We start from the raw sequence: 25,100 nt of genomic DNA, 5'->3' as shown, positions 1-25,100 counted from the left end.
AGGTCATAATTATTAGTGGATCAAAAATTCAAACTGCAATTAACTTTTGTATAACTATTTGGCATTAAGAGGTTGGAAACTGCCAGAGTGCTTTATGCATGCTATGAATATTGTTCCATGAGATATTTTTTCTCCCATGAAGGTTTTGCTTCAGAAATACACAGAGATGTATGAGTGGTATCGAGCTACAGATAGACACACAGGCATACACACATGTATGCATCATCCCGTATGTTAAAATGTATTTGCTATGAGTACTGCAGTCACAGAAGTTTGGCAGTAATTACTGTAGACTGTACCAATGGTTTTAGGCACAAAACTTGTAGGTAGAATGAAAATCACCTAGTAATTTCAAGTTCATACAATTTTCTCACAGAGTTTCTAGCCTTTAAACTTAATTCATTTATTTGAACAAATATGCACTTAACCAGGTCAAATGGTTATCATTTCTAGGAGTGGGGAACTTTTCTTCTCCTGAGGGTTATTTGGATATTTATAACATCATCCATGGGCCATACAAAACTATCAACTCAAAAATTAACCTGCTATACTTCATCAAATTAAAAATAAATAAAAAATACATACACACATACATAATAATATCAAGGGGCTGGCGCTGTAGTGCATGTAGCAGGTAAAGAAACGCCTGTGATGCTGGCATGCCATACAGGCACCAGTTTGAGTTCCAGCTGCTTCACTTCCAATCTAGCCCCCTGCTAATGGCCTGGGAAAAGGAGCAGAAGATGGCCCAAGTGTTTGGGCTCCTACACCCATGTGGGAGACCCGGATGAATTCTTGGCTCCTGGCTTTAGCCTAACACAATGCTGGTCATTGCAGCCATCTAAAGGAGTGAACCAGCAGATAGAAGATCTCTCTCTCTGCCTCTCCCTTTCTCTGTGTAACTCTGACTGTCAAAATAAATGAATAAATCTTAAAAAAAAAAAATAAAATCCACTCTGTTGCTTACAAAAAAAACAAACAAAAAACCTGCTATTGATTTACTGAGTTTTGAGTTCTGCCTCAGTTTGCCTTGACAGGGTCAGACCAAATGATCTCATGTGCCTTATATGGTGTGAAGCCAGAACATTCCCTACCCCTGAAACCAATGGATATAAGGAACACTACTTCTATGTACATTTTTATTGCTTTAAATAAGCAATAAAGAAAAGCATATAAATAATGGTATTTGAGGCTACTGTTTCCTTGTATTTTTCTTATTAATCTATTTATGTGAAGGACAAGACACAGAGAGAGAGAGAGAGAGAGTGTTCTCATCCACTGATTCATTCACCAAATCCAAGAATGGCTCCAGACTGGGCTGATAACAAAGCCAGGAGCCAGGAACTCAATCTAGGTCATCCATGTGGGTGGAACGAGCCCACTTACTTCAGCCATCACCAGTGCCTCCCAGATTGGCATTGGCAGGAAGCTGGAGTCAGGAGCTGGTGCTAGGTATCAAATCCAGGCACTTTACCAGGGGAACAAAGACATCCTAACTGGAGTCTTAACTACTAGGCCAAGTGCCATACCCTCCTTGTATTTCTTTCATAAAATTTATACTTTGATCATAAAATATCACTCAGGATTTGGGGAGACTAGTTAAATAATACAATCATAAACTTTCATAATAAAACTGCAGGTTTCTGCAGTGATATATACACCAGATGAAAGAACGTACTTACTGAGTATAAAGACCTCCTATATGTGTGAAATGAGTAGATCATTTGTTATTCAAGAAGGATGAAAACAGCTTCTGAAACCACCACAAATGGATGTCTTCTTTTAGTAAAATCGGAGAAACTTGATTTTTCTAATGAGTCCAGTAACATTTATTTATTTATTTATTTGAAAGTCAGATTACAGAGAAAGAGGGATAGACATAGAGAGATAGAGATCTTCCATTCATTGGTTCATTCCTTAGATGGCTGCAATAGTTGGGGCTGGGCCAGACTGAAGCCAGGAGCTTCATCCAGGTTTCCCATGTGGATAGCAGGGGCCAAGAATTTGGGCCATCTTCTGCTGTTTTTCCCAGGCAATTAGCAGGGAGCCAGATGGAAAGCGGAGCAGCCAGGATATGAACCAGTGCTCATATGGGATGCTGGGGCTGCAGGCAGTGGCTTTACCTGCTACACCACAGTGCCACCTCCTCAGTAACCAATTCTTAAGGACTTTGCACACTACCTAGAGATGATAGGAAGAGAAACAGGATGCCAGCATGCCTGTTTCTTCAAAACCTTGGTATGTTTTGTGAATAAGTGATAGAGAAGTCTTCCCATTCTCTTATATATGAAAGTTACGGCTGGCGCCACGGCTCACTAGGCTAATCCTCTGCCTTGCGGCGCCACCACACCGGGTTCTAGTCCCGGTCAGGGCGCCGGATTCTGTCCCGGTTGCCCTTCTTCCAGGCCAGCTCTCTGCTGTGGCCAGGGAGTGCAGTGGAGGATGGCCCAAGTGCTTGGGCCCTGCACCCCATGGGAGACCAGGAGAAGCACCTGGCTCCTGCCATCGGATCAGCGTGGTGCACCGGCCGCAGCACACCAGCTAGTGGTGGCCATTGGAGGGTGAACCAATGGCAAAGGAAGACCTTTCTCTCTGTCTCTCTCTCTCTCACTGTCCACTCTGCCTGTCAAAAATAAATAAAGAAAGAAAAAAGAAAGTTACTATTTCAGGTAAATTCAGAAATGGGAGGAAGAATTGTGTATGTTTGACAGCTATGGAATCAACATTCTCTTTACAAAGTCACCATGTCCCTCATATCTGTTAATGTTAGCTCTTGTCCTAATCAATCCATGTGTTTTGGCTGACATTGCCCCATAGATGCTATTCAACTCTAAACAGGAGAAGCGAAAGTAGCTAAAGTGAGACAGCTACCTGGAGGACCACCCTCAAGCCACCACCTAATAACTCAGAGACGCTGCTCTCTTGGGAGATATTAATATTATTACAATCTTTAAATCTATGAATTCAAGTCAGTGATTCTGAAATGAAAGACTGTTTATTTGATGAAGCAAGCAGGACCATCTCTCCCCACTTTATTAATTTAATGTTCTGAAATCAAAAGAGGGTATATTATTTACTTCAAAACTCAATAACATGTTCATGCCTGATCTGCAACGTTTCATATTTACAGCCCATCTTCCAGTGGGTGGACTTCCTTTTTCTCACAGGTTTCCTTGTCATTTTATAACCAGTTCACTGGACCATGGAGTCCAGGCCCCCAGATCTCCATTATGTTCTGTTCCTCTACGACCTACAGAGTGCGAGTATCTCTATTGGATACTGAGAAATAATGGTGACTAAGACCAGATGTCGGCTGACAAAGAATTGTGACTATCTTGCAGGTCAAGCTTCCTATGAATATAAACTGCCTGTGTAATTAAATTGTGCCTATCTTTGACTAACTATATATATATATATATATATATATATATATATATCAAACAAAGCAGTTTCTTCCCCCCAAAAAAACTGCCTTGCAACACACCACAGCTCAGACTCCAAAATATTTTGGTTGCCAAGATTTTCATTTTGTTGCTGCACATCTTTTCCTGACCATGCCATGTCAAAATACAACATTTAAAAAGTCAGATATTTTAACCTTAATAATCTAGGGCATGCACATACTATAAACACTGTGTCAATAAAGCTAAAAGCAAAATCCATGTCATTTCACACAAAGACGTTTACATTTCTAGCAGCTGACCTTACTGCCAACTTTCCCGATACATCATTCAATCTAATTTTCCAATCCGTTGAAAACATTCTCCAGTTGCTGAGTGACTTCATAAATTGTATTTATGACCCTTGTCTTAAGTTTCCTCAAATGATGTGGCTTTGATGAGTAAACAGTCGTGTGTGTGTGTGTGTGTGTGTGTGCAAAGTCTCATATAAAAAATAAAAAGTAGTCAAATGAGGACAGGCCAAGCAAATTAGTTCCCGAGGGGATTTTTAAAATCCTGTGCTCTGTCAGGTAAGCCCAGTACACATGGATTTCTCAGGCAAGGCCTCTGAAGGAAAGTTACAAAACTCTGTGGCTTGTCTACTGAACAGAAGAAGGAGCAAGGTACCAAACCAGAGACCCTTGGTTACAAAAGAACAGCAAACTGTGCAAACTACATTTGTGCTTCTAATGAAAACATGTTTCTTCAAATTGACTTGGCAGAATTCCCTGAGACATAAAATTAATCTAAACTTTCTGAGTTATGGTATGATCTTCTACAAAAAAAAAAAATAAAACCATAGTACATCATAATGAATGTGGTGGAAACCTTGTTTTCAAATGATACCGATTCTTATTGCAGATTCCTTGAGTGAAGGTGTTTCCCACCTCGAGGACCACATCATACCTAGCTCCCCCCCTCTGGCACTCCAACGCTCCCATTCACACGAGGCAGGGCATCCCTTCCACTGGATTTAGCCCACTTTGGATCAAAGCTTCCTCTACTTCATTTAACAGATTTGCTCAGATGGAAGGTCTCAGAGGAGAAACAATGTTAGTAAATGGGGGATTTCTGAACATGAATATGTAGGTCATTGGATTTTTAAATAAATTAGAGAATAGTTTATCTATTAAGAAAGAGTCACTGTACATATTTATGAAATCATGATTATTATAGGTCAATGGACATCAGCAATATTAAGTCTTATAAAATAATGTCATAAATCTTTTCATACTAGCCTAAGCCTCTGATTGATTTTTTTGAAGTCCATAAAGTAAGAAGAAGCAAGAGAAAGATTAAGATTCCTGATGAGACTGTCAAAAATGCAAAGATGTAATCATAGTAAATAGTCAAGCAACTTATTCCAGGTCCACAGGCCTACTACGTGAAAGTGTGACAACACTAAAGTAAATTCAGGATATAAGTAAGGAAGAACAAATATTAAAAAGAAAAAAGAAAGAAAACTAACAGAACACTGGTCCTAATGTTTCCTGAAATTATTATTGTTACTGAAATTATCTGGAAAATTGCAAGAGTACTTGAGATGGGTAAGGCCAAGGAGCAAAACTACTCTGAAACTTATCTAACCACAAAATTCACCATTCACATTTTGTAAGGATGATTTTAATTCAAGTCACATTTGGTAGAATTTAGAGCTGGCGTACAATGCCAGCATCACATTTGGGCACCAGTTTGAGACCCAGCTGTTCCACTTCTGATTCAGCTCCCTGCTAATGTGCCTGGGAAAGCAGCATAAAATGGCCCAAATCCTTGGGCCTCTGTACCCACATGGGAGACCCACATGTAGCTGCAGGTTCCTGGCTGCAACCTGGCCCAGCCTTAGCAGTTGTGGCCATTTGGGTAATAAACCAGCAGATGATATCTGTCTCTCTCTCTCTCTCTCTCTCTCTCTCTCCTCCTCTGTAACTGCCTTTCAAGTAAATAAATAAAACTTTAAAAGACAATTCGTAGAATCTGTTGTCTCAAATCCAATGTCTATCTCATTCTCTTTTATATTTTATATTCATACTCTCTCCCCTCTCCTTCCACATAATTCATCTGTAAAATATCAGTACAAATCCATTAAGCTGTAACACTGCAGAAGGCTCAGGCAGGGCCCGGTGCTGTGGTGCAGTGGGTTAACGCCCTGGCCTGAAGCACTGGCATCCCATATGGGCACCGGTTCTAGTCCCGGCTGCTCCTCTTCCAATCCAGCTCTCTGCTATGGCCTGAGAAAGCAATGGAAGATGGCCCAAGTTCTTGGGCCCCTGCATCCACGTGGGAAACCCAGAAGAAGCTTCTGGCTCCTGGCTTCGGATTGGCCCAGTTCCGGCCATTGTGGTCATCTGGAGAGTGAACCATCGAATGGAGGACGCCCCTCTCTCTCTCTCTCTGACTCTCCTCTTTCTGTGTAACTCTGACTTTCAAATAAATAAGTAAATCTTTAAAAAAAAAAAAAAAAAAGACCTTTCCTTATGGGAGAATTAAAAAAAAAAAAAGAAGGCTCAGATATAAAATAGCAATAGTGATAACATTTTCAAAAGAAACTAGCAGACAAAAAACTCTCAACTAGTCCATAATATATTTTTGACTTGTGAACTAGTAGAGAAAAAGATCTACACTAGTCCCATAATAGTATTTTCATTTGTGAATGGAACAGGCATACAACTGAAGATGTGTTTTATTTAAACTACTACACCATGGTGTGACCTAATTAGGCTAGCAGTGGCATGGATTGGGGATAAAAAGCAGATCATGAAATAAAGATTCGCATGCAAAAGATTTATTAAGGAAGTGCTTGCAAGGGAAATTGTGAAGGAGTAAGAGGCAGGCCAGTGAACAGAAGAAATCCAAACAAAGAGCGAGCCTCAACCCTACCCTGCAGAGAGTTCTGGAGTGCAAGTTAAGCTACAGAGTGGCCTCTTCCAAATGAGAGGAGGAACCTAAGCTCCCAGTCTCTTGTCCCTCGTCAGACAGTGATTAAGCATTTCCAGCTCCTTGACGGTGTGAGCAAATCGGAACTCAGTAGCCCCACGACAGCGTGTTAAAGGAGAGCCCAGTGGCAGATCCAGGGTTTTAGAAATAGCACAGAGGACGGTTGGTGGAACACCGAACACACAGCAGAAAGGTGATCTGTCTCAGACTCCTCTGGCATACTGACCCCAAGACCACAGTAAAAGGGCTTAGAGATGTATCATGGGATTGCCTGGATATTAATGAACAGTTCAAAAAGCAACTTACTACTTTCACCTTGCTGTTCTCATGGGGTTCCACGTGCCATAAAACATCTATAGATGCATAAAAAGCAAGACTAACCTTTTCTTTCAAGACACTAGTAAAGAGGAGTAATGGGGCCTGTGATGTGGCCCAGCTAGCTAAGCTTCTGCCTGTGATGTCAGCATCTCTTAATGAAATGCAAGCTCAAGTTCTGGTTGCTCTGCTCCCGATCCAGCTCCCTGGAAAGGCAGAGAGAGATGGCTCAATTACTCAGCCTCCTGCGTCCCACATGGGAGACCTGGATGGAGTTACAGGTTCCTGACTGGGGTCTGACCCAGCCCAGGCCACTGGGGCTATCTGAGCTGAAGAGTGAACCAGCAGATGGAGGATTCTCTCTCTGTCTCCTGCTCTCTCTGTCACTCTCTCTCCCATATAAATAATAAATCTTTAAGAAAAAAAAAGAGAATGATGGTACTAGGAATATAAATACAATAAGATATAAAAAGGCACAGTGATCCTCATGGTGGCACAGATAGCATGTGAAACATATACATCCTGTGCCTCAAACTGCACTAGTCTCACACCCATACTGCAGATCCGTAGCCTAGTATTACAAAGACCTCAGAGGTGCTGCTGAATCCCTTTCCTAAAGCATATGGCTCAGGTTTAGACAGTATATGCTTGTTAGCAAATCAAAAGAGATATTTAAAGGGAAATGTAGTATAAAAAATAACCTAAAATTGGCAAAAGGTCATCTATCTTTAACTCCAACCAAAGCCATGCCTTGTCATGAATGATGAGGAAGGGCATCACTTCACCGATGCATTTCATATTTTTTAAGAAATCAAAACATAATGAAAACAAGCTCTTAGAAATATAGCTCTATTCTTTATTATCTCAAATGATACAACCATAATAGATCAGTCATACAAGGTAATTAATAGATTTTTTTTTGGAGTACTGGAATTTTTAAATGCTTCTTATTGTGAATTTGAGTTTTGTATCTGGAAATCTTAAATGTGAAAAACTAGGTAGATACAGTTGGGTTTTGTTTTGGTTTTTGTTTTATACACACACGCACACACACACACACACACACACACAAACCAGCTTTGTTGGAATAAATCTAGGAGCACAAACTATAGGATGATAAAATGACAAACTATATCTAATTTCTTTTAATTAGATCTAATTGCTTTTAATTAAACTTGATGATAAATGAGTAATAGAGATAATGATCTATTTCTGGAAAACATTCAATGGACTGAGGATATCCTACATATGTACACAGTAAGGCAACTTATTTCATTATTTATTATTTAAATTAAACTTATTTTCTATTCAAAAATTAATCATTCTTCTATATAATTATCTATATTGTTAATTTTTATCTATTCATAATAGCTTGCAAATTATTATATCACCTATAAATATCTGATTCTACTCAAAAAAACCTGAACATTTGGAAAATCCATGGTTGGTTTCATGGGGCATAGTACACCATATTTTCCACTTAGCAATGCTGCTGGTAAAACCAGCTGCCAGTCTTGCTGTTAGTGACTACAGTACATACAGCAAAAACAATCTGCCTGCTGACCTTCTGCTTAAGTTCAAACTATGTCATTCTGTCAATACCATCTACCTTGATTAGGTTGGGCTTTATACACAACAGGTTATGATCCCAGAGGGATGAAAAGCTTTCCCAAATTAAAAGCAGAATTTTAAAAGGAAATACTCATACATTCCTATGCAGTTTCCATTTGATATCCTCAAGGCTGGCCCATGAACTCAAGTGCATGTTGATTGAAAGTGAATGTTTCTTACTGGGTGTAGCCATCTTACAAATTTAATGGCAGGAGGAAAATAATAAAATGTGTTCCATGCTTCAATTAGACTTTTTACAACTTGGCACTTCAAAAATGGCAATGCCAAAGAAAAATCATTAATCCACAAAAAGAGACAACAAAGATTGTGCAGGAGAAGTCAGCCCTCCAGGAGTCCAGGGCCTTGGCAGAGCATACCCTCTCACAATATGATCAGTCTTGTGTCTTGCCTCATTGTCAGTCTTCTCTCATGCCTCATGCTATTTGGATAAAATGTACACTGTGTTTGTTTCTAAAATCTAAAGTAACACAACCATGCTTTCAATTTTATCCTTAGCCAAAGGAGCTGTATATACAACCAGGCAATAAAATGTTGGCTACTCATGAAATGCCTATTCATGCACATGAATGACAGATGAAAGAACACACACACACACACACAAAGCTGCAAAATGCAGTCAAAGAATGCATCTTTTGAGTTTACATTTTACAGTACTATGCAACAGACTTGCTCAAAAGGAACAGAGCTTTTCAGAACCCCAGCCTAGACAACTATAGACATACAAATGCTGCCTGAGTACGTTGAGTGACAAGAGAAAAGTGGGAGATGATATGTGTAATATGTGCAGGTCTCTGAATCTCTGCACTCATTTCGAGTGATGTAAACAGACTCTGTCAATAACAGATTGCACACATCAGCTAGGAGTCAAGGGAGCAAGAGATTTCACTCCTCTTGGTCTCCTGCCATACCTAATATGTCAGCACCAAACCTCAAACAATCCCACTGGGTTTCTTCCCTGCTCCCAATCCTGCAGTCCCAGCATTGCTGAAGACTGTTACCAAACCACAACCATTGGTTCCACTGTTACCTCATGCTGTTTAAATGCAAATGAAGCCTCAAACTACACAGAGAATCCTCTTATCTCAAAGGGACTCCTGGTTGCATTCAAGCTGTCCACCACCTCTAGCCTCTCTCTCAATATCAAATTGTGTAAAAAGTAGCCTGCTTCTGTATCTGCAACAGTTAACCACAGTTCCTACCACTTGCACAAAAACTTACTCAAAAATTTGCCCAAAGACCTCCCAATCAATTGCCAAATTTCATGAGCTGGGTTCTCCCATGTTCTCATGACATAGGAGACTCCCTCTCCTAGACTTCTTAGCATTCCACACATGAACAAGTAAGTACTGGAAAGTCTCTCGTCAGGTCCTCCGTATGCTCACTCTGTAGTAATGTCCTCAGTAGCTACCTCTCATTCCATCTCCACCTGCCCCATCTCTCCTGGCCTTTCTCCAGTCTCTATCCCAGTGCTGGTAACGGTGGGGTTGGGGTGGAGATGTTTTCTCCCCTTTCCATCCACTGACTTAAAATCTAAACTCCAGGAACAATTTCTAAAGTCTTATTCTAACCCTGACAACCCTTCTTAGTACCAAGCTCTTATTTTTTCAGGGACCTTCACACATCTTCACTTACGAAGTCTGTCAGCATTTCAATGTAAGAATGACCCAATCTGAGATAATCACTTTCACCTGACTGCCACCATGCTGTCTTCCCTGATTCTATTAATAATTACACCTTTATTCTCAGTCACTAGACTCAAACCTTGGCATTATCGTTACATCATCCCTCTTTACCCACTCACCTACTGCCAAGTTTAATTCCACAATGCTTAATTTTATGCTCCATTGCCATCAGTCTAGTTCAAAACTTCCACAGTTCAGCTGGATTTTTAACACAGCCTCCTAAATGATATACATAGCCTTTTGCTACCATGAGAGTCAAAAGAAATTTTTTTCCCAAGGTCTAATTCTGATTATTGGCTCATAGCCCATCCCTACAAAAGTTTCAACAGTTTCCAGTGCCTATTAGGGTTCAAAGTTCTTAGCAAGGCTCTCAAGACCTTTATTGATCTGTGCTCCCCCTTCCATCTTTAAGTTGTAGTATCCAACTTTATTATAACTATTCCCACATTTTTGACTCAATGTATTATTTATGAATTCCCCTTGCCTAAGATACCCCTCTTCTCCATCTTTGCCTGTTAAATTGTATCTAACTTCAAGATCTAACTCTCTGGAAAACTAATAGTCTAGTTGGGGACTTACATATTGGCTCAGCCATGATCTTTTTCATCTTTGCATCTGCACAGAACTTAAGCACCCCACTCAGCATTTACTAGGGTGGCTAAACTTAAACTTACTGCCCTTTTGAAGACTTACCAGGTTCAGTCTCCTGAAGGCATTCCTCATCTCCAGCTCATCACAAACCACAGCCACACCATTTCTTATAATCTTTTACACTATGCATCATATGTCACATTTTATTGTAATACTCTGGTAACATTCTTTTACTACTAGATTGTTAGTCCCCTGAAGATAGCTTTACATTTCCATATTAGTGATTCTCAAAGGGTGGCCCCCAAACCAATGCTATCAACATCATCTTGGATCTTATTGGAAATGCAAACGTGTGGATCCACCCCAGATTCACTGAGTCAAAAAAACTGTGTTTGTACAACCCTGGGATGATTTTGGTGCACACTCAAGTATTAAAACTTCTGGTAGAAAGATTTCTGGGGAAAAAAATAAAACAAACAGAAAAGCCTCTGGTAGAACTAATCTTACATAGAAGAAGTCCTCAATAAAATTAGATGTACCTGAATAAATGATTGACTTTTTAAAGATTTATTTATTTATTTGAAAGTCAGAGTTACATGGAGAGAGGGAGAGGCAAAGAGAAAGAGATCTTCCATGTGCTGATTCACTCTCCAGATGGCTACAACAGCCGGGGCTGAGCCAGGCCAAAGCCAGGAGCCAATAGCTTCCTCCAGGTCTCCCATCTTTATGTCCGGGGCCCAAACACTTGGGTCATCTTCCACTGCTTTTCCTAAGCTATCAGCATGGAGCTAGATTGGAAGTGGAGCAACCAGGACACGAACTGAAACCCATATGGGATGCCAGCATCTCAGGCAATGGCTTTACCAGCTATGCCATAATATTACATGGGTATTTAATTCTCCCAAAACATTAAAAATATGAGTAAACCACCCATTATTGCATTATCAATATCTTAAATCTACCTTGTACCTTTTAAAGAGCATATAGAAATTATTGTATATAGCTATCCTCCTTTTATAGAGTTCAAAAATGCAGTAAAATAAGGTGGTTAGGTATGCCTAAATAGTTTTACAACCAGTTTTCTAAAAGAAGAGGATGATAATAAAAAAAATCAGGATCATGTCATATCCAGGGAAAAACAGAGAGGGTGAAGGAAGGGCACATATATAGACTCAAGTCATTGGTAACATTTTGGATCCTGAGTTGGGTAGCAAGTCATTGACATTAATTAATTAATGGACTAATAGTGACAGTATTCCATGGACTAACAATTATTAATCAAATTCTGTGTGTTCTGAAACCCACACGATTTTTTAAAGACATTGAGAGAGAGAATGAAGACACATGACAATGCTATCCCTATTATCATTCTTAACCCCCAGCTATGATGTTCAATGTTAACTGTACCTGTGTGCGGTTGAATGCCACTCTTGCAAAGACAGCTTGGGACACACTGGCCCTCTTGAGCTCATCTCTGACTTGCTGGTAGATATCTGGAGAGACTTCCACAGAAGAGTTGGTTGGCTCTGGCTTAACTGCTCTGGGAATGGGCGGATGATTCAAGAACTGCTGGTTGATGGCTTGAGGATGCTGGTGAGCCAGGAGCCGACTAACGGCAATCTGTTGGTTTATCAGGTGGGCCATGGCGATTTGTTGCCTGACAAGTTGTGGGCTGAGCTGAGGAGAAAGAAGACCAGGGCTCATGATGGGCTGTAATGCGGGCACTTGGTTTCGGATTGGAGTACTGTGATGGATTTGGCTATGAGGAGACTGTTCGTTGGTTTTCCCCAGGGATGCCAGCTGGTTCATATTTGGTAAATGCATTGGACGCTGGCCCAGAACACAATAGTCTGAAAGGTTTTCTCGTTCCACTCTTTCCACTGTTAAGAGATAAAAATTATAATTCATCATTATTCTCATTGTTATAATTTATTGCCAATATAGGTAGTCGTGAATGATCATATTTTTGGCATATTAATGATATAAACTTTTTTCATACAAAGCTTGAAGCCCCAGAGTAAACTTGAGTTATTGTTTCCTGCAAAGTGCTACAAGAATAGTTTTTCATAGAAGAAATTAAGGTAAAAAAATTTCCTCTTCAATTTTGCTAAATTCTTAAAAGTAAGCCTTTCACTGACTAGCCAATATGGAAGTCACTAAACATCACAAACTCTAAGCACCATCTCTTAGAAAGGCACAACCATTCTTATGATACTCTGCAGTTGTGGTTGATGGCATCAGTCAGGGTTGACAAGGACAACATCTCCTTCCAAGTGAACTGCTATCTACTATTAAAAGTCCCACAAAACCACCATCAAACCCCTATAGAGAGGTTCATAGAGAATCTCTAACATAGAGCATATACATTTATCTACTCACTAGCTATCTTTTTCTACAGGAATGTTTCTTTAAGAAATTTTGAAATTTTAACAATGGTAAAGTATACTAAGCTAAGAATAAAAGAACTCACAAATTAATATCATCACCTTGACTTGCCATTAAACAAGGGTTTCTTCCTCTCAAGGCTATCTACTGAATATACTTTTTTTTTTTTTTTTGACAGGCGAAGTGGACAGTGAGAGAGAGAGACAGAGAGAAAGGTCCTCCTTTTTGCCGTTGGTTCACCCTCCAATGGCCACCACGGCCAGTGCACTGTGGCCAGCGCACCTCGCCGATCGGAAGGCAGGAGCCAGGTGCTTCTCCTGGTCTCCCATGGGGTGCAGGGCCCAAGGACTTGGACCATCCTCAACTGCCTTCCCGGGCCACAGCAGAGAGCTGGCCTGGAAGAGGGGCAACTGGGACAGAATCCGGCACCCCGACCGGGACTAGAACCCAGTGTGCCGGTGCCACTAGGTGGAGGATTAGCCTATTGAGCTGCGGCGCCAGCCCTGAATATACTTTTACTGGACTTTACTAAAGATTTTTCCTTATCTGAGTATTATTTTATTATCTGAAACAAAATTTGGTTTGGAGAAGACACATTCGGTTGAAATAACTTCATCATTACTAGTTTCAAATTATACTTTAACAAGGACTACAGATATACTTTAACAAGATCTACGTATGAAAGCAAAAATTCCACATATACATAGTAATCATATCTTCCAATTGCAAGTCCCGGGTATGAATATGCAAGAATCGATTAAAGATAACTTTGAAAGTGTTATTTTGGGTGGTTACATACTGGAAATCAAAAGCATTCACCTAGAGAACAAATGTTAAAATGTCCCCTGATTATGCAAACGGTGCTTGTGTTCTAGAGTACAGTTTACACTGACAAAATCATATGTGTACCAAAAAAATATTAAGTCTCAAAAACTTTAGGGAGAAAATCATGTGTTTGGGGAAAATGCAAAACAGATTTGGTGACAGAAACAGTAGTACCAAATCATTTGTGAAGAATTTGAATAAAAGCAATTTATAAGTTGTGAGGGTAGAAAGAAATATTTCTAAGTATTTCATGTAACATGTGGTTTAAAAAATACATGAAGAACTAAAATAACACATTTGAATGGACGTAGATATTTGACCATTTTACTCCATGCATCTAGGAAGTGTTATATATATTCAAAACTTCTCCAAGGGAAAATACATGAACATCCCTATCCTGGGGTTATATTGTATTTAAATACAGCATTTTTGCTACTCTTTGAAAAACCTATTTCTGCTTAACTTTCCTACGGACTCCCAAATAAGTCAAAAGTTTACTTCAAATTTCCTTAAGGCTGTATTTACAATTTAATCCATTCAATGTAATTCATTTAGTTTATATGTCACTTTTTCTTCATAAGGTTCAAGGTAAACAAATTATTTTAATCTTATTCTTTAAAGGCTAACATTTTCCCCCTCTCTGTATTAATTAAACTTTAAAGTATACAGTCTTAAAAACAAACCACCCAAATGGTTAAGAGCCTTCAGATAAGGTAATCTAAGACAGTTTCCATAGGGCAGGAATTACTATAGTGATGTCCTGATTAAAAGAACATGTGAGGACACCATGGTCGGCCCTTGGAGGAGACTTGGCCGCTGTGGGTAGAAGTGCTTGGACCTCAGGTAAACACTGGTTCTCTTTTGTTTGTTTGTTTTTAATTTAGCCAAAGGAAAGAATAATTTAAATATTAAGTTATATTTTCAGATACTTAATAAGCAAAAGTTGTCTCCATTTCTTTTTCTATTTAGAAAGCATAGATCCATCCTTTGGCAGCATGCATTCTTTGAGGAATAGCTAATTTTCTAAAATTTCTGTATTTTCATTTTTCAAAGATTTAATGACATTTGAGTGAGTTTGTTTTCCTGGGATTTATCTAAGTTACATCATTAATAAAAAGTCACTTCATTCCTAGTTCTACTCTTACATATGATTGAGTATAAATGTCAGAGCTCCATGAATCTATATGAATTGATGCAATGAGAGTTGGAATAATGTCTGCCCATAACCCTTTAAGGTAATATATAATAATTATTCCCATTCTTATGAATTCCCATTCTTCCCTTAAGAATTCCCATTCTTATGAATTCCAGATCCTCAAAATTCAAATAGTTGGTAACTGTTTGTAGAAGTACCCTTAGAGGGATTCCAATTCAATCCCATCAAGGTGGCTTGTACCAATGCCATCTAACTAGTCAAAGTGATCAGTTACAGTTCACAGTTGATCATAATGATAGGACTAAGAGTCAAAGGGATCACATAAACAAGACTAGTGTCTGCTAATACTAACTTAGAATTAAGGAGAGAGTGATCCAACATGGGAAGTGGGATACACAGCAGACTCATAGAATGGCAGATGTCTAAACAGCTCTCTGGCCTCAGAATCAGGCCTTAAGGCATTTAGATCTGGCTGAAGAGCCCATGAGAGTATTTTAGGCATGGAAAGCCAAGACACTCTGGCAAAAAAAAACTAAATGAAGATCTCTGAGAGTGAGATCCCAGCAGAAAGAATGGGCCATCAAAGAAGGCAGTACCTTTCTCTGAAGGGAGGAGAGAACTTCCACTTTGACTATGACCTTGTCTAAATAAGATCAGAGTTGGCGAACTCAAAAATCTTCCATAGCCTTGGAAACTCATGACAAGAGCCTAGGGTGATTACTGATGCCATAAACAAGAGTGTCAATTGTTAAAATCAACAACAGGAGTCACTTACTCCCCATGTAGGATCTCTGTCCTTAATGTGCTGTACTATGTGAATTAATGGTATAACTAGTACGCAAACAGAACTTTACACTTTGTGTTTCGGTGTGGGTGCAAACTGTTGAAATCTTTACTTAGTATATACTAAATTGATCCTCTGTATATAAAGATAACTGAAAATGAATCTTGATGTGAATGGAATGGGAGAGGGAACGGGAGATGGGAGGGTTGCGTGTGGGAGGGAAGTTATGGGGGGCGGGGAGCCATTGTAATCCAAAAACTGTACTTTGAAAATTTATATTTATTAAATAAAAATTTAAAAAAATTTAAGTGAAAGATTTATCTTGTCTTAATGAAATAAAGAAGGAAATTAAGACTAAAAAAAAAAAAGAGAGAAGTACCCTTAGAGACATGTGGTAATAACATGAAGCACTAACTACCCAGTAAACCTTAATGAATGAATTGCAAGTGTCAGTGCCTACCTGTACAGACAGGTAACAGGCAAGGAATCCACCTGCAAGGGTACACAAGAAGTGAGAGGTCCTGCCTGGTCCAAAGGGAGCAGACACTACCTTGGTTCAGCCCATTTTTGTTTTCCTCATCTTGTTATTTCTTCAAAATATTTTTTCAGAAAAATAAAAAATCTGGATTTTTGTATACCTCTTAGTTTTTAAGCTGTGGCAGCTAATTCCACTTTCAAAATACAATAAAAGCCAAATAAAGCATTTCTTACAACTAGATCCTGCCCATGGTCTGCCAGTTTCAAAAATTCTGCCTGTAAGAACGAAGAATCTCCTATGTTGTTCAGTCCATGTCTGCTCTACCATAAAAGCCAGGTTCTTTACTCCCAAGAATGAATGACAGGGAAGGTCATCATCCTGACTTTTAGAGTGCCTAGGAGTCAAACCCTCACTAACAGGCTGTGTCTCTGCTGACCAAGGCACTGTATGGTTTCAGAGACGGTTTGCACAGATTCCACATCATTTGAAAATCCACTTCATGTATTTCTGGCTGCCAGTATTACAAAAATAATATCAGAACAATATTTTTAGTCTCTTATGTCACAGCAGGTGAAATACAAATGCTTTAAAAAAAAGTGGGTGGGGGGAGCACCAGAATGTGCCAGACTCCACCTGAAATCCAGCCTGGGCATTTGCTGTTTCTTTGCCTCTATCTTCCCTTCATATTTTCCTGCTTTTCTTTCTTTCCACTCCTCCTTTTTTCTTTTTAAATATTTTGAAAGTTATCACTTGAAAGTAAACACAATGGTTGAAAGAGATCTAACAGCTATTGCGTTTCTGCTTTTTCACTCCTTGATGGAAAATTTCATGTTAAGTCTTTGTTAATCTAAACAAAGACAACATGTTCTGAGAGACTATCATCTGCTTCTGATATGCAGCAGATCTGAAATCCTGAAAAAAAGTGAACAGAAGCAAGTGCTACCTCTGATGGTAGAAGCAATGCTCACAACCACAGCAGAAAAGATTCAAGGTTAAGTTAGTATGCTCACACATTAGGAGACATTAAAACACTACTCCTTCCAAGGCTTTAAGTCAGAACTACAACTTAATTTACAATGAACTTGATTCAACACTGGCCAAAGTCCTCAAGGTGAGTGTTTGGAGGGGAAAGTGCCTGGGAAGGAATGGCATCCCAGCTTCAAATTCAAGTCCCCAAACAGGACATGGCTTGAGGAAGTGCCAGTGCAAGGTATGTCTAACAGCTCTGAGGCCTTTTGGTAGCTACTCCAGCCTCTGGTTCAACTGCAGGTCTACAGTCTGCTCAAGTTTCAGAGAAACTCAGAGTTCCAAGTGAATCTTGCAGATTCCTTTGACTGTTCCAGTACCACATGAAAACTACAGAGAAAACATCACTGTTATCTAACCACCAACTAAGTCTCTGGGATTCCATTTAACCTCAAAGTAGGTGTGGCCTTTGTAACCTGTATTAGAATCCTGGGATCTCCTAAAACCTCACCAAGTTCTTGGGGTTGGTGTCTAATATGACCATTAGCTATTAAGCTTGGTGTTCATATAATGTTACATTCTTTCTAGGAATTTATCTGCATTACAATCAAAAGATATTTGGTCTAGAAATATTCTTTTACTTCAAGCAATTTTACAGTATACCCAAGGGACCAATAATTTATTTTAATTACAAATCCTGGATATGTGTGTGTGTGTGTGTGTGAGTGTATGTATGTATGTTATGGTGCTTCAAGAACATTTTCAATATTAATATACTTAGTCTTATATTCCTATATTCTGGCATTCAATTCTTTCTATTGTGATTTTTTAACTGCAACTTTGGGAAATATCTTATCAGCTGTTTGGAAAGATGTATGGTTTCATGGTTATAGGCAGAGACACAGTCAGACTGCTCAGATATGAATGACAGATTTACAACTTGTTAGATGTGCAGTCCTGAGCAAGTCACTTAACTTCCCTGTGCCTCAGTTTCCTCACATAGAACATGTGGAGTAATAATTGTGCCACCATAAAGGATTATGTAGATTAAATGTCATAATACATGTCAACACTTAAATACACACACACACACACATTCCAGGTCTGTTTGATGTCAGAGATGCTCAGAGTGTGGTCCTTGGATCAGCAGTACCCATACTTCCTAGAAGATATTTAGAAACACAAATTCTCAGGCCCCAAATCAGAATCATTTAGGGCTCTTAAGCATGTTAAGATTTCAAGTGATCCTTACACACACTAAAGATTGCGAATCAATGTGCTATATCATCTATGCCTTTATTATTGTTTTTTGAGCTTACTGCACATCCTTATAGCTTCCAGGTGATTTTTATATATTCTGAATTTTATAAACCATGATTCTATATGGCCTTTGTTTTAATGGTGTCTTTTGAGATTATACCAGAAACATACAATTGCCATATTCTATTTTTTCTCTAGTCTCTAATGATATAAAGGATTTAATCTAAATGAACCATATTATAAATGTATCTATGCATTTTTAAGACTTTCTATCTTCAGTTTCTATTGATGAACATGACATATTGATGGGACCCATATTCAAGAGGGACTCAAGCAAATTGGAGATTTTCAAGACTTAATCCCTGCCACAGGAAATATTATCATCTCAAAACTCTGAGATTAAAATTTATGAGCAGATGAGCAGTTTTATTACGTGAAAGATCTTGTCAAGATGCTATTAGGAATTTCAGAAATTAGCTGTATAATTATGCCTAATAGGTAAGTTTTCCCATTCCAAATTTTTGTAGTTAGGACACTGATCAAATTCTGATGTCTCCAAAAAGATCATCAAAAGCATCACAAACATTCTGTTGGTTCAGGAAACTATGCTATGAACAGTTCAAAGAATCTATCATGGGCTGGCGCTGTGGTGTAGTGGGTAAAGCCACCGCTTGCAGTGCCAGCATCCTATATGGGCACCGGTTCAATTCCCAGCTGCTCCACTTCCAATCCAGCTCTCTGCTATGGCCTGGGAAAGCAGTGGAAGACGGCCCAAGTCTTTGGGCCCCTGCACCCACGTGGGAGACCCAGAGGAAGTTCCTGGCTCCTGGCTTTGGATCATCGCAACTCCAGCTGTTGCGGACAATTGGGAAGTGAACCAGCATATGGAAGATCTCTCTCTCTCTCTCTCTCTCTCTCTCTTTGCCTCTCCTTCTCTCTGTGTGTAACTCTGACTTTCAAATAAATAAATAAATCTTTAAAAAAAAGAATCTATCAAAACAATCATATGCCTCATCATACTTGCAGGAATATGAGGCATTCAGTTTCTCCTCATGAGGCTTAGAAGTTCATGTTCTGACCTTCCAGTTAGAAAGTAGAACAGATGGGAAATGAAGTTACACAATCTCACAATTCTTGAAATTAAACTTATAGAAATGGCACATAAATACTCTTCTATGTTTCAAAAGTAAATACGAGGCCGGCGCCGCAGCTCACTAGGCTAATCCTCCGCCTAGCGGCGCCGGCACACCGGGTTCTAGTCCCGGTCGGGGCGCCGGATTCTGTCCCGGTTGCCCCTCTTCCAGGCCAGCCCTCTGCTGTGGCCAAGGAGTGCAGTGGAGGATGGCCCAAGTGCTTGGGCCCTGCACCCCATGGGAGACCAGGAAAAGCACCTGGCTCCTGGCTCCTGCCATCGGATCAGCGCGGTGCGCCGGCCGCAGCGCGATGGCCGCGGCGGCCATTGGAGGGTGAACCAACGGCAAAGGAAGACCTTTCTCTCTGTCTCTCTCTCTCACTGTCCACTCTGCCTGTCAAAAAAAAAAAAAAAAAAAAAGTGAATACGAGCATGGAGTTTGTATACCTTAAATAAAAGGTTTCTGGAAAAAAGTGAATATGAATAATTTTTTAAGTTTGGGAATAAACTACACTTCAAATGTATACATGTTATATTTATACCAACAGAAAGAAGAAAACCATCTTAGAGTATTTTTAAAGAGTAAATGCTTAATAGCTTTTTTACTACTTTCCAGGGTATCTATAGGCATCAAACATATCCTAACTTAATTTTTTTTCCTCTTTAGTGTGTCCTTTAGCTAGATTTCATTATTTTTAATAATATCTGTTTTCTATAGATCTATGTAAATGTAACAAAATCCCAATGCTCAAAATAGACTCCATTGACTAAAATGCTCCCAAGGGCAGTCTCAGAGAATTTGTGAACAGAAGAAGCATTGGATTGGTACAGATGCCTACCAGTCACAGCAAGGTGTCACAGGATAGGTAGAAAGAAGGGCACACTGGGATCTCAGACCTGGGTTCTTGCTAACTCAGTGATTTGGGGATTATGTGTAAGATGGGGAGTACCACCTGTACACTGCTCTGAAGGAGTAAGCTTCCAGCTTACTTATCTAATAGCCTCTTCAGGAGTATGACGGCTAGGATTTTCAAAACAATTCCTTCTCAGAATACTTGCTTCTCATGCCTCTTAATTCTCAGCAAAAATTTAAGACTTTCTGAAGACATCTCTATTTGTGAAACAACAGTTTCGAGAGTGGCAACAGCAGTGGTAATTAAAGTATTACTCTTCCAGGTTTATCGTTATTGCTAAAAAGGCTGATCACATTTGCAGAACTATGATCCCAGTATTTCAATACAAATCTTAACACAGTTGCTTTTGTGAACTCTAAAGTTTGTCCAGTCATATGGGTAGGAAGCAATGAACTGGGTAAAAGACATTGCATTGGGAAATTGCCAGTATCTCTGGCCTATGAATTTTTCTTTAAGCCATACGCTTATGCAGATATAAACAGATTAGCATAAATGAGTGCTAATGGATGCTCCAGCATTCCCTAGAACCTTCCCTGGAAACCCTGGGTAGAATATAAGCCAAATATAAAACTTTAAAAAGGATAGCATAATCTCTCTGTGACTCCTTCACCCTGACAAAGTACTCTGGAAATGATTCTACAAAGCTAAGAAAGGCACAGACTTGATTTTGGCATCCTCAGTAGAAAAGCTGTCAACTGAAACAATAATTTTTAATTGGTATCCAAACCTTTGAGCACAGTGAAAAGCTATTCTTGAGTATGATACTGCCCTAAATTTGCAAACCTCCACTCCAAGACCCAACACCTTGAAGAACTTTCTTACAGACAAATAGTGCTTCTTATTTGTATGTATGCATGCATGTGTACATGTAGCACTCACCTGCATATGTGGTATAATGGATGGATGGATGATTTGAACGGTAAGGGTTCAAACTGTTACCTCTGCTGTATACCTTGTAAACCCGGGGGACATGACAGAGCTGGCATTTTGGCTTAGTGGGTAAAGCTACTACCTGTGGCACCTATGGGCACTGGTTTGTGTCCTAGCTGCTTTACTTCCAATCCAGCTTCCTGCTAATGGCCTAGGAAAAGCAGCAGAAGATGGATGGCCCCTGCTACCCATGTGGAAGATCCAGATAAAGCTCCTGCTCCCAGCCCTGGCCATTGCAGCCATCTGAGGAGGATGGGAGGAACAAGGGATGGGAGATCTCTTGCGCTCTCTCTTTCTCTCTGTAACTGTGACTTTCAAGATAAATAAATAAATCTTAAAAAAAGAAAGGACCTTGGAGACATGAAACAGACTGAAAAGTTGGTCAGTTCTAAGTGGCCAATTCATGATTCCTCAACAGTTGCATTCATTAATCACTAAAATAAGATTTTGCACATTTATTGTTTTATTCATATGGTAAATATATATTAATAAACTATTATGTGCCAAGAATCATGCCAGGTCCCTAGAGACACAGTACTGAGTAATAGAAGCTTTAACAAAATTCCATCTAAATACAAGATCAATACAAAATCAAAAACTTTGTGGGAAAATTGAATTTAAAATTAGCTGTTTTTTGATGTAAAAACTTTAAAATCTAGGCATAGTTTTTCCATAATATGCATTATTTCATGAACTTTTAAAGACACCCTCATAGTACCAAATTTTCTGGTATGTGAAAAAAGATAGTTCCTTTTAATTTTCCATTTTCTAGCAATGCATTCTAGTAGTCTGCAATACAAATGTACACTGATTATATTTATTTTCATGAATTCTCCCATTCTTTAGTTTTTCTTGTGGTCAAAAAAGTTTTGTCCCCAAATGAGGGTCATCAGCATGGATGCACAGCAGACTGATAAAAAATGCAAATCACACGACCGACAGCTTTGACAAGCACTCTTCTAAATTCTGTAAGGAGAAAGCGGTCCCTTAAAGCAGGTAAGCTACATACGCATATTCACACAACACGGCAATAGCTTGAGAACCCTGGACAATCACAATAAATTCATATGTCATTAAACTATATTAAACTGGTGATGTACAACAATTTTGACCTACAAAAATGACAATTCCATTTAGTTCCGGCTGATATTTATTTTGATTCCTCCCCCTGAACTGCGCTTCATATTAACACTAAACAATACCGCTGTCCACTTAAAGTCTTTCACTGGGTTAAATCCTTTGTGAAATATAAACACAACATTTATTTCCCTGACAAAATAAAACAGCATCACATTGGCCAATATTGAACATGCCCAGTCACTGAAAATATTTCTGATTTATTCCTTCCTAGTCAATAACTGTAGGTACAAAGTCAATTTATTATATGAAAACCACTTTCAGTTAACACAAACACAGAAAGACACAACTACAGGAGCCCAAGCTAATATGCTGTATCTATCAGATATAAATCCCCCACCATTGAAAACAAACAACCCCTGCCAACAGTATTATCAGAAGAGTTCACTAAACATAATTAAAGAAAATATTAGGAGTCTGAAAGAGCTGAAGGGCAAAAAGAAAATAAAAAAAGCTAAGTCTTTTAGGACTACCAAAGCTAAAGATTTTTTTTTCCTCTCTGAATTTGTTAAAGAGAATTGGTCTCTGAGTTGAGAACTTGCTTGCAAAGTCTCTGCCTAGAGCAAGATACTCAGAGCCAACTTGTTAACTCCTAATAAAACAGCCCCATAAGCTGGGTATACCAGCCGGCATTGTGATAATATCATATGACCAGTTTTCTTAGGTGTATTTTTCCCTTATTATCAACTTCCTTTTTCCATCATATTAAACCCCACAGAAACATACATCTCACATAAAGTAACTCAAATCTGGACACCTCTACTTCTTCAGCAATAAAATCCCACAGAATGCATTATGTTTCATGGAAAAAGTGACCTTTATCCACCCCTCTCCTTATTGCAGTCTCAACCCCCTGTATCAGAACTCTACTGTCCCTCTGGTTTCAAACTAAGCTTCATCACAGTTTGATGCCATTGGTCATTTCAAGTATTCCCATAACTTTCTGGATAGCTGAATATTATGTATATCTAATATCTTTATTTTAATTAACTTGAAACTATAATTTCCAAGGTAAATTCTGTGTGTGATGCAAAAATTATTGCAGAAACAATATAATTGTTTAGTAGCATTTTTCCTTTGCCAGTTGGCCTTCTAGGGGCATTAATTCCTTAATTCAAATTCATTGAAGAAAAGTTAATGAAGGAAACAATCAATCCATGAGCCATTCTTTTCCATTGATAAGTCTCTCTGATTTTATAGGACCTAAATATTTTAGGTCATTATTTAAAAGAAAACACACAATAAACTTGTTGGGAAAACCTCCAAAGAATGTTTATCTTAGACTACATAATGGTCCCTAATTTGGACTTAATAAAGACTTCACTGCCCCTTTCAGTAGCAGTGGCTATTATTAGATCATTAATTCAATAACTAATTAATAGAAAAGAATGATTCTGATTATTAATTTGATAAGGACATTTGCAATATGAATTAAATAAGTAAAGACTGTTTCTCATTTTTCTCTCAATTAAGAGATCACATAGCAAATAAGATTAGTCACAATATAGTATGTGCAAAAATAAAACTGTTCAAAGTGCATACATTAAATAAGTTATTCTATACTAAATTCAATTCTATTTCTATTTACTGAGCACTGATAATGTTCAAGGTCCCATGCTCACAAGACTCTGAGGAGGACACAAAATGGCTGTATCCCTGTGCATCATGTCCCCTCCCACTCCACCATTTTTTGTTTTTCAAGAAGATTTTGGCCTAGAAGAAGGATTATCCTAGAATCAAAATTACCATTGCAAATGCAAATTTAAAAAGACAATGATTTGGGGCCTGCACTATGGCAAAGTAGGCTAAGCCTCCACTTGCAGCTCCCGCATCCCATATTGGCACTGGTTCCTGTCCCAGCTGCTCCACTTCCTATCCAGCTCTCTGCTAACGCCTGGGAAAGCAGTAGAAGATGGCCCACGTCCTTAGGCCCCTGCATTGTGTGGGAGACCTCTCTGTCTCTCCCTCTCTCTTTCTGTTAACCCTACCTCTCAAAGAAATAAATTTAAGTTTTTTTTTTTTTAATTTTAAAAAATAAATAAATAAACTGTCCCAGACCTAGCTAGTAGGACTCCCTTCAGGCTAGTCTCCTGAAGGAGGTGTGTCCTGTTTAAAAAAAAAAAAAAAAAGACAATGGCTTGAAAGGCTCAAAGTTAGCCCCTATCAGAATATTCTAGATTTACATCCATTCCTTTGGAAATTCAGAACTGTAAGGCCAGATAATCTTAAGATCTCCCAAAAGGTAAAATGATGGCCCATCATGGGTCAGGCAAACAGCTACTTTACTGTCTCTCACTGGGAAATGTGATTTTAGTTCTAGCACCTACGCAGCACTAAGAGTTAAGAATTTCAAGCCCCTCACCAGCATAGGACGCTTTTCAGCTCTAACTTTGCAGACTATGTGAGGAAGCACAGAAAATAATCCTTACGTAATTGATCAGTTCACTCTCATTCTTCCCCAAACAGGGTCATAGTCCAGATCTATTTCAGGTGTTCTCACCAAGCCCCCATCTCAAATACCCGTCTTTCCGCTACTAGG

General features: G+C 39.0%; 1 protein-coding gene across 7 annotated transcripts in view; it reads right to left on the bottom strand.

Annotated features, from left to right (window-relative positions):
• Window positions 1-25,100, bottom strand: part of SATB2 (SATB homeobox 2) — a 205,960-nt gene that overhangs the window by 73,489 nt on the left and 107,371 nt on the right. For all 7 annotated transcript variants that reach the window (XM_089329023.1, XM_089329022.1, XM_089329021.1 and 4 more), the window contains one exon: window positions 12,002-12,474. In XM_089329023.1, coding sequence (XP_089185149.1) covers window positions 12,002-12,474 — 473 coding nt within the window. The remainder of the gene's footprint in view (window positions 1-12,001; window positions 12,475-25,100) is intronic.

Source organism: Oryctolagus cuniculus, chromosome 3 (assembly GCF_051225735.1).
Source record: "Oryctolagus cuniculus isolate XC-2025 breed Fujian yellow rabbit chromosome 3, ASM5122573v1, whole genome shotgun sequence".
In the NCBI taxonomy this organism is placed as follows: domain Eukaryota; kingdom Metazoa; phylum Chordata; class Mammalia; order Lagomorpha; family Leporidae; genus Oryctolagus; species Oryctolagus cuniculus.
The sequence above is the reverse complement of the archived record's forward strand: the minus strand, read 5'-3'. Positions and strand labels throughout refer to the sequence as shown.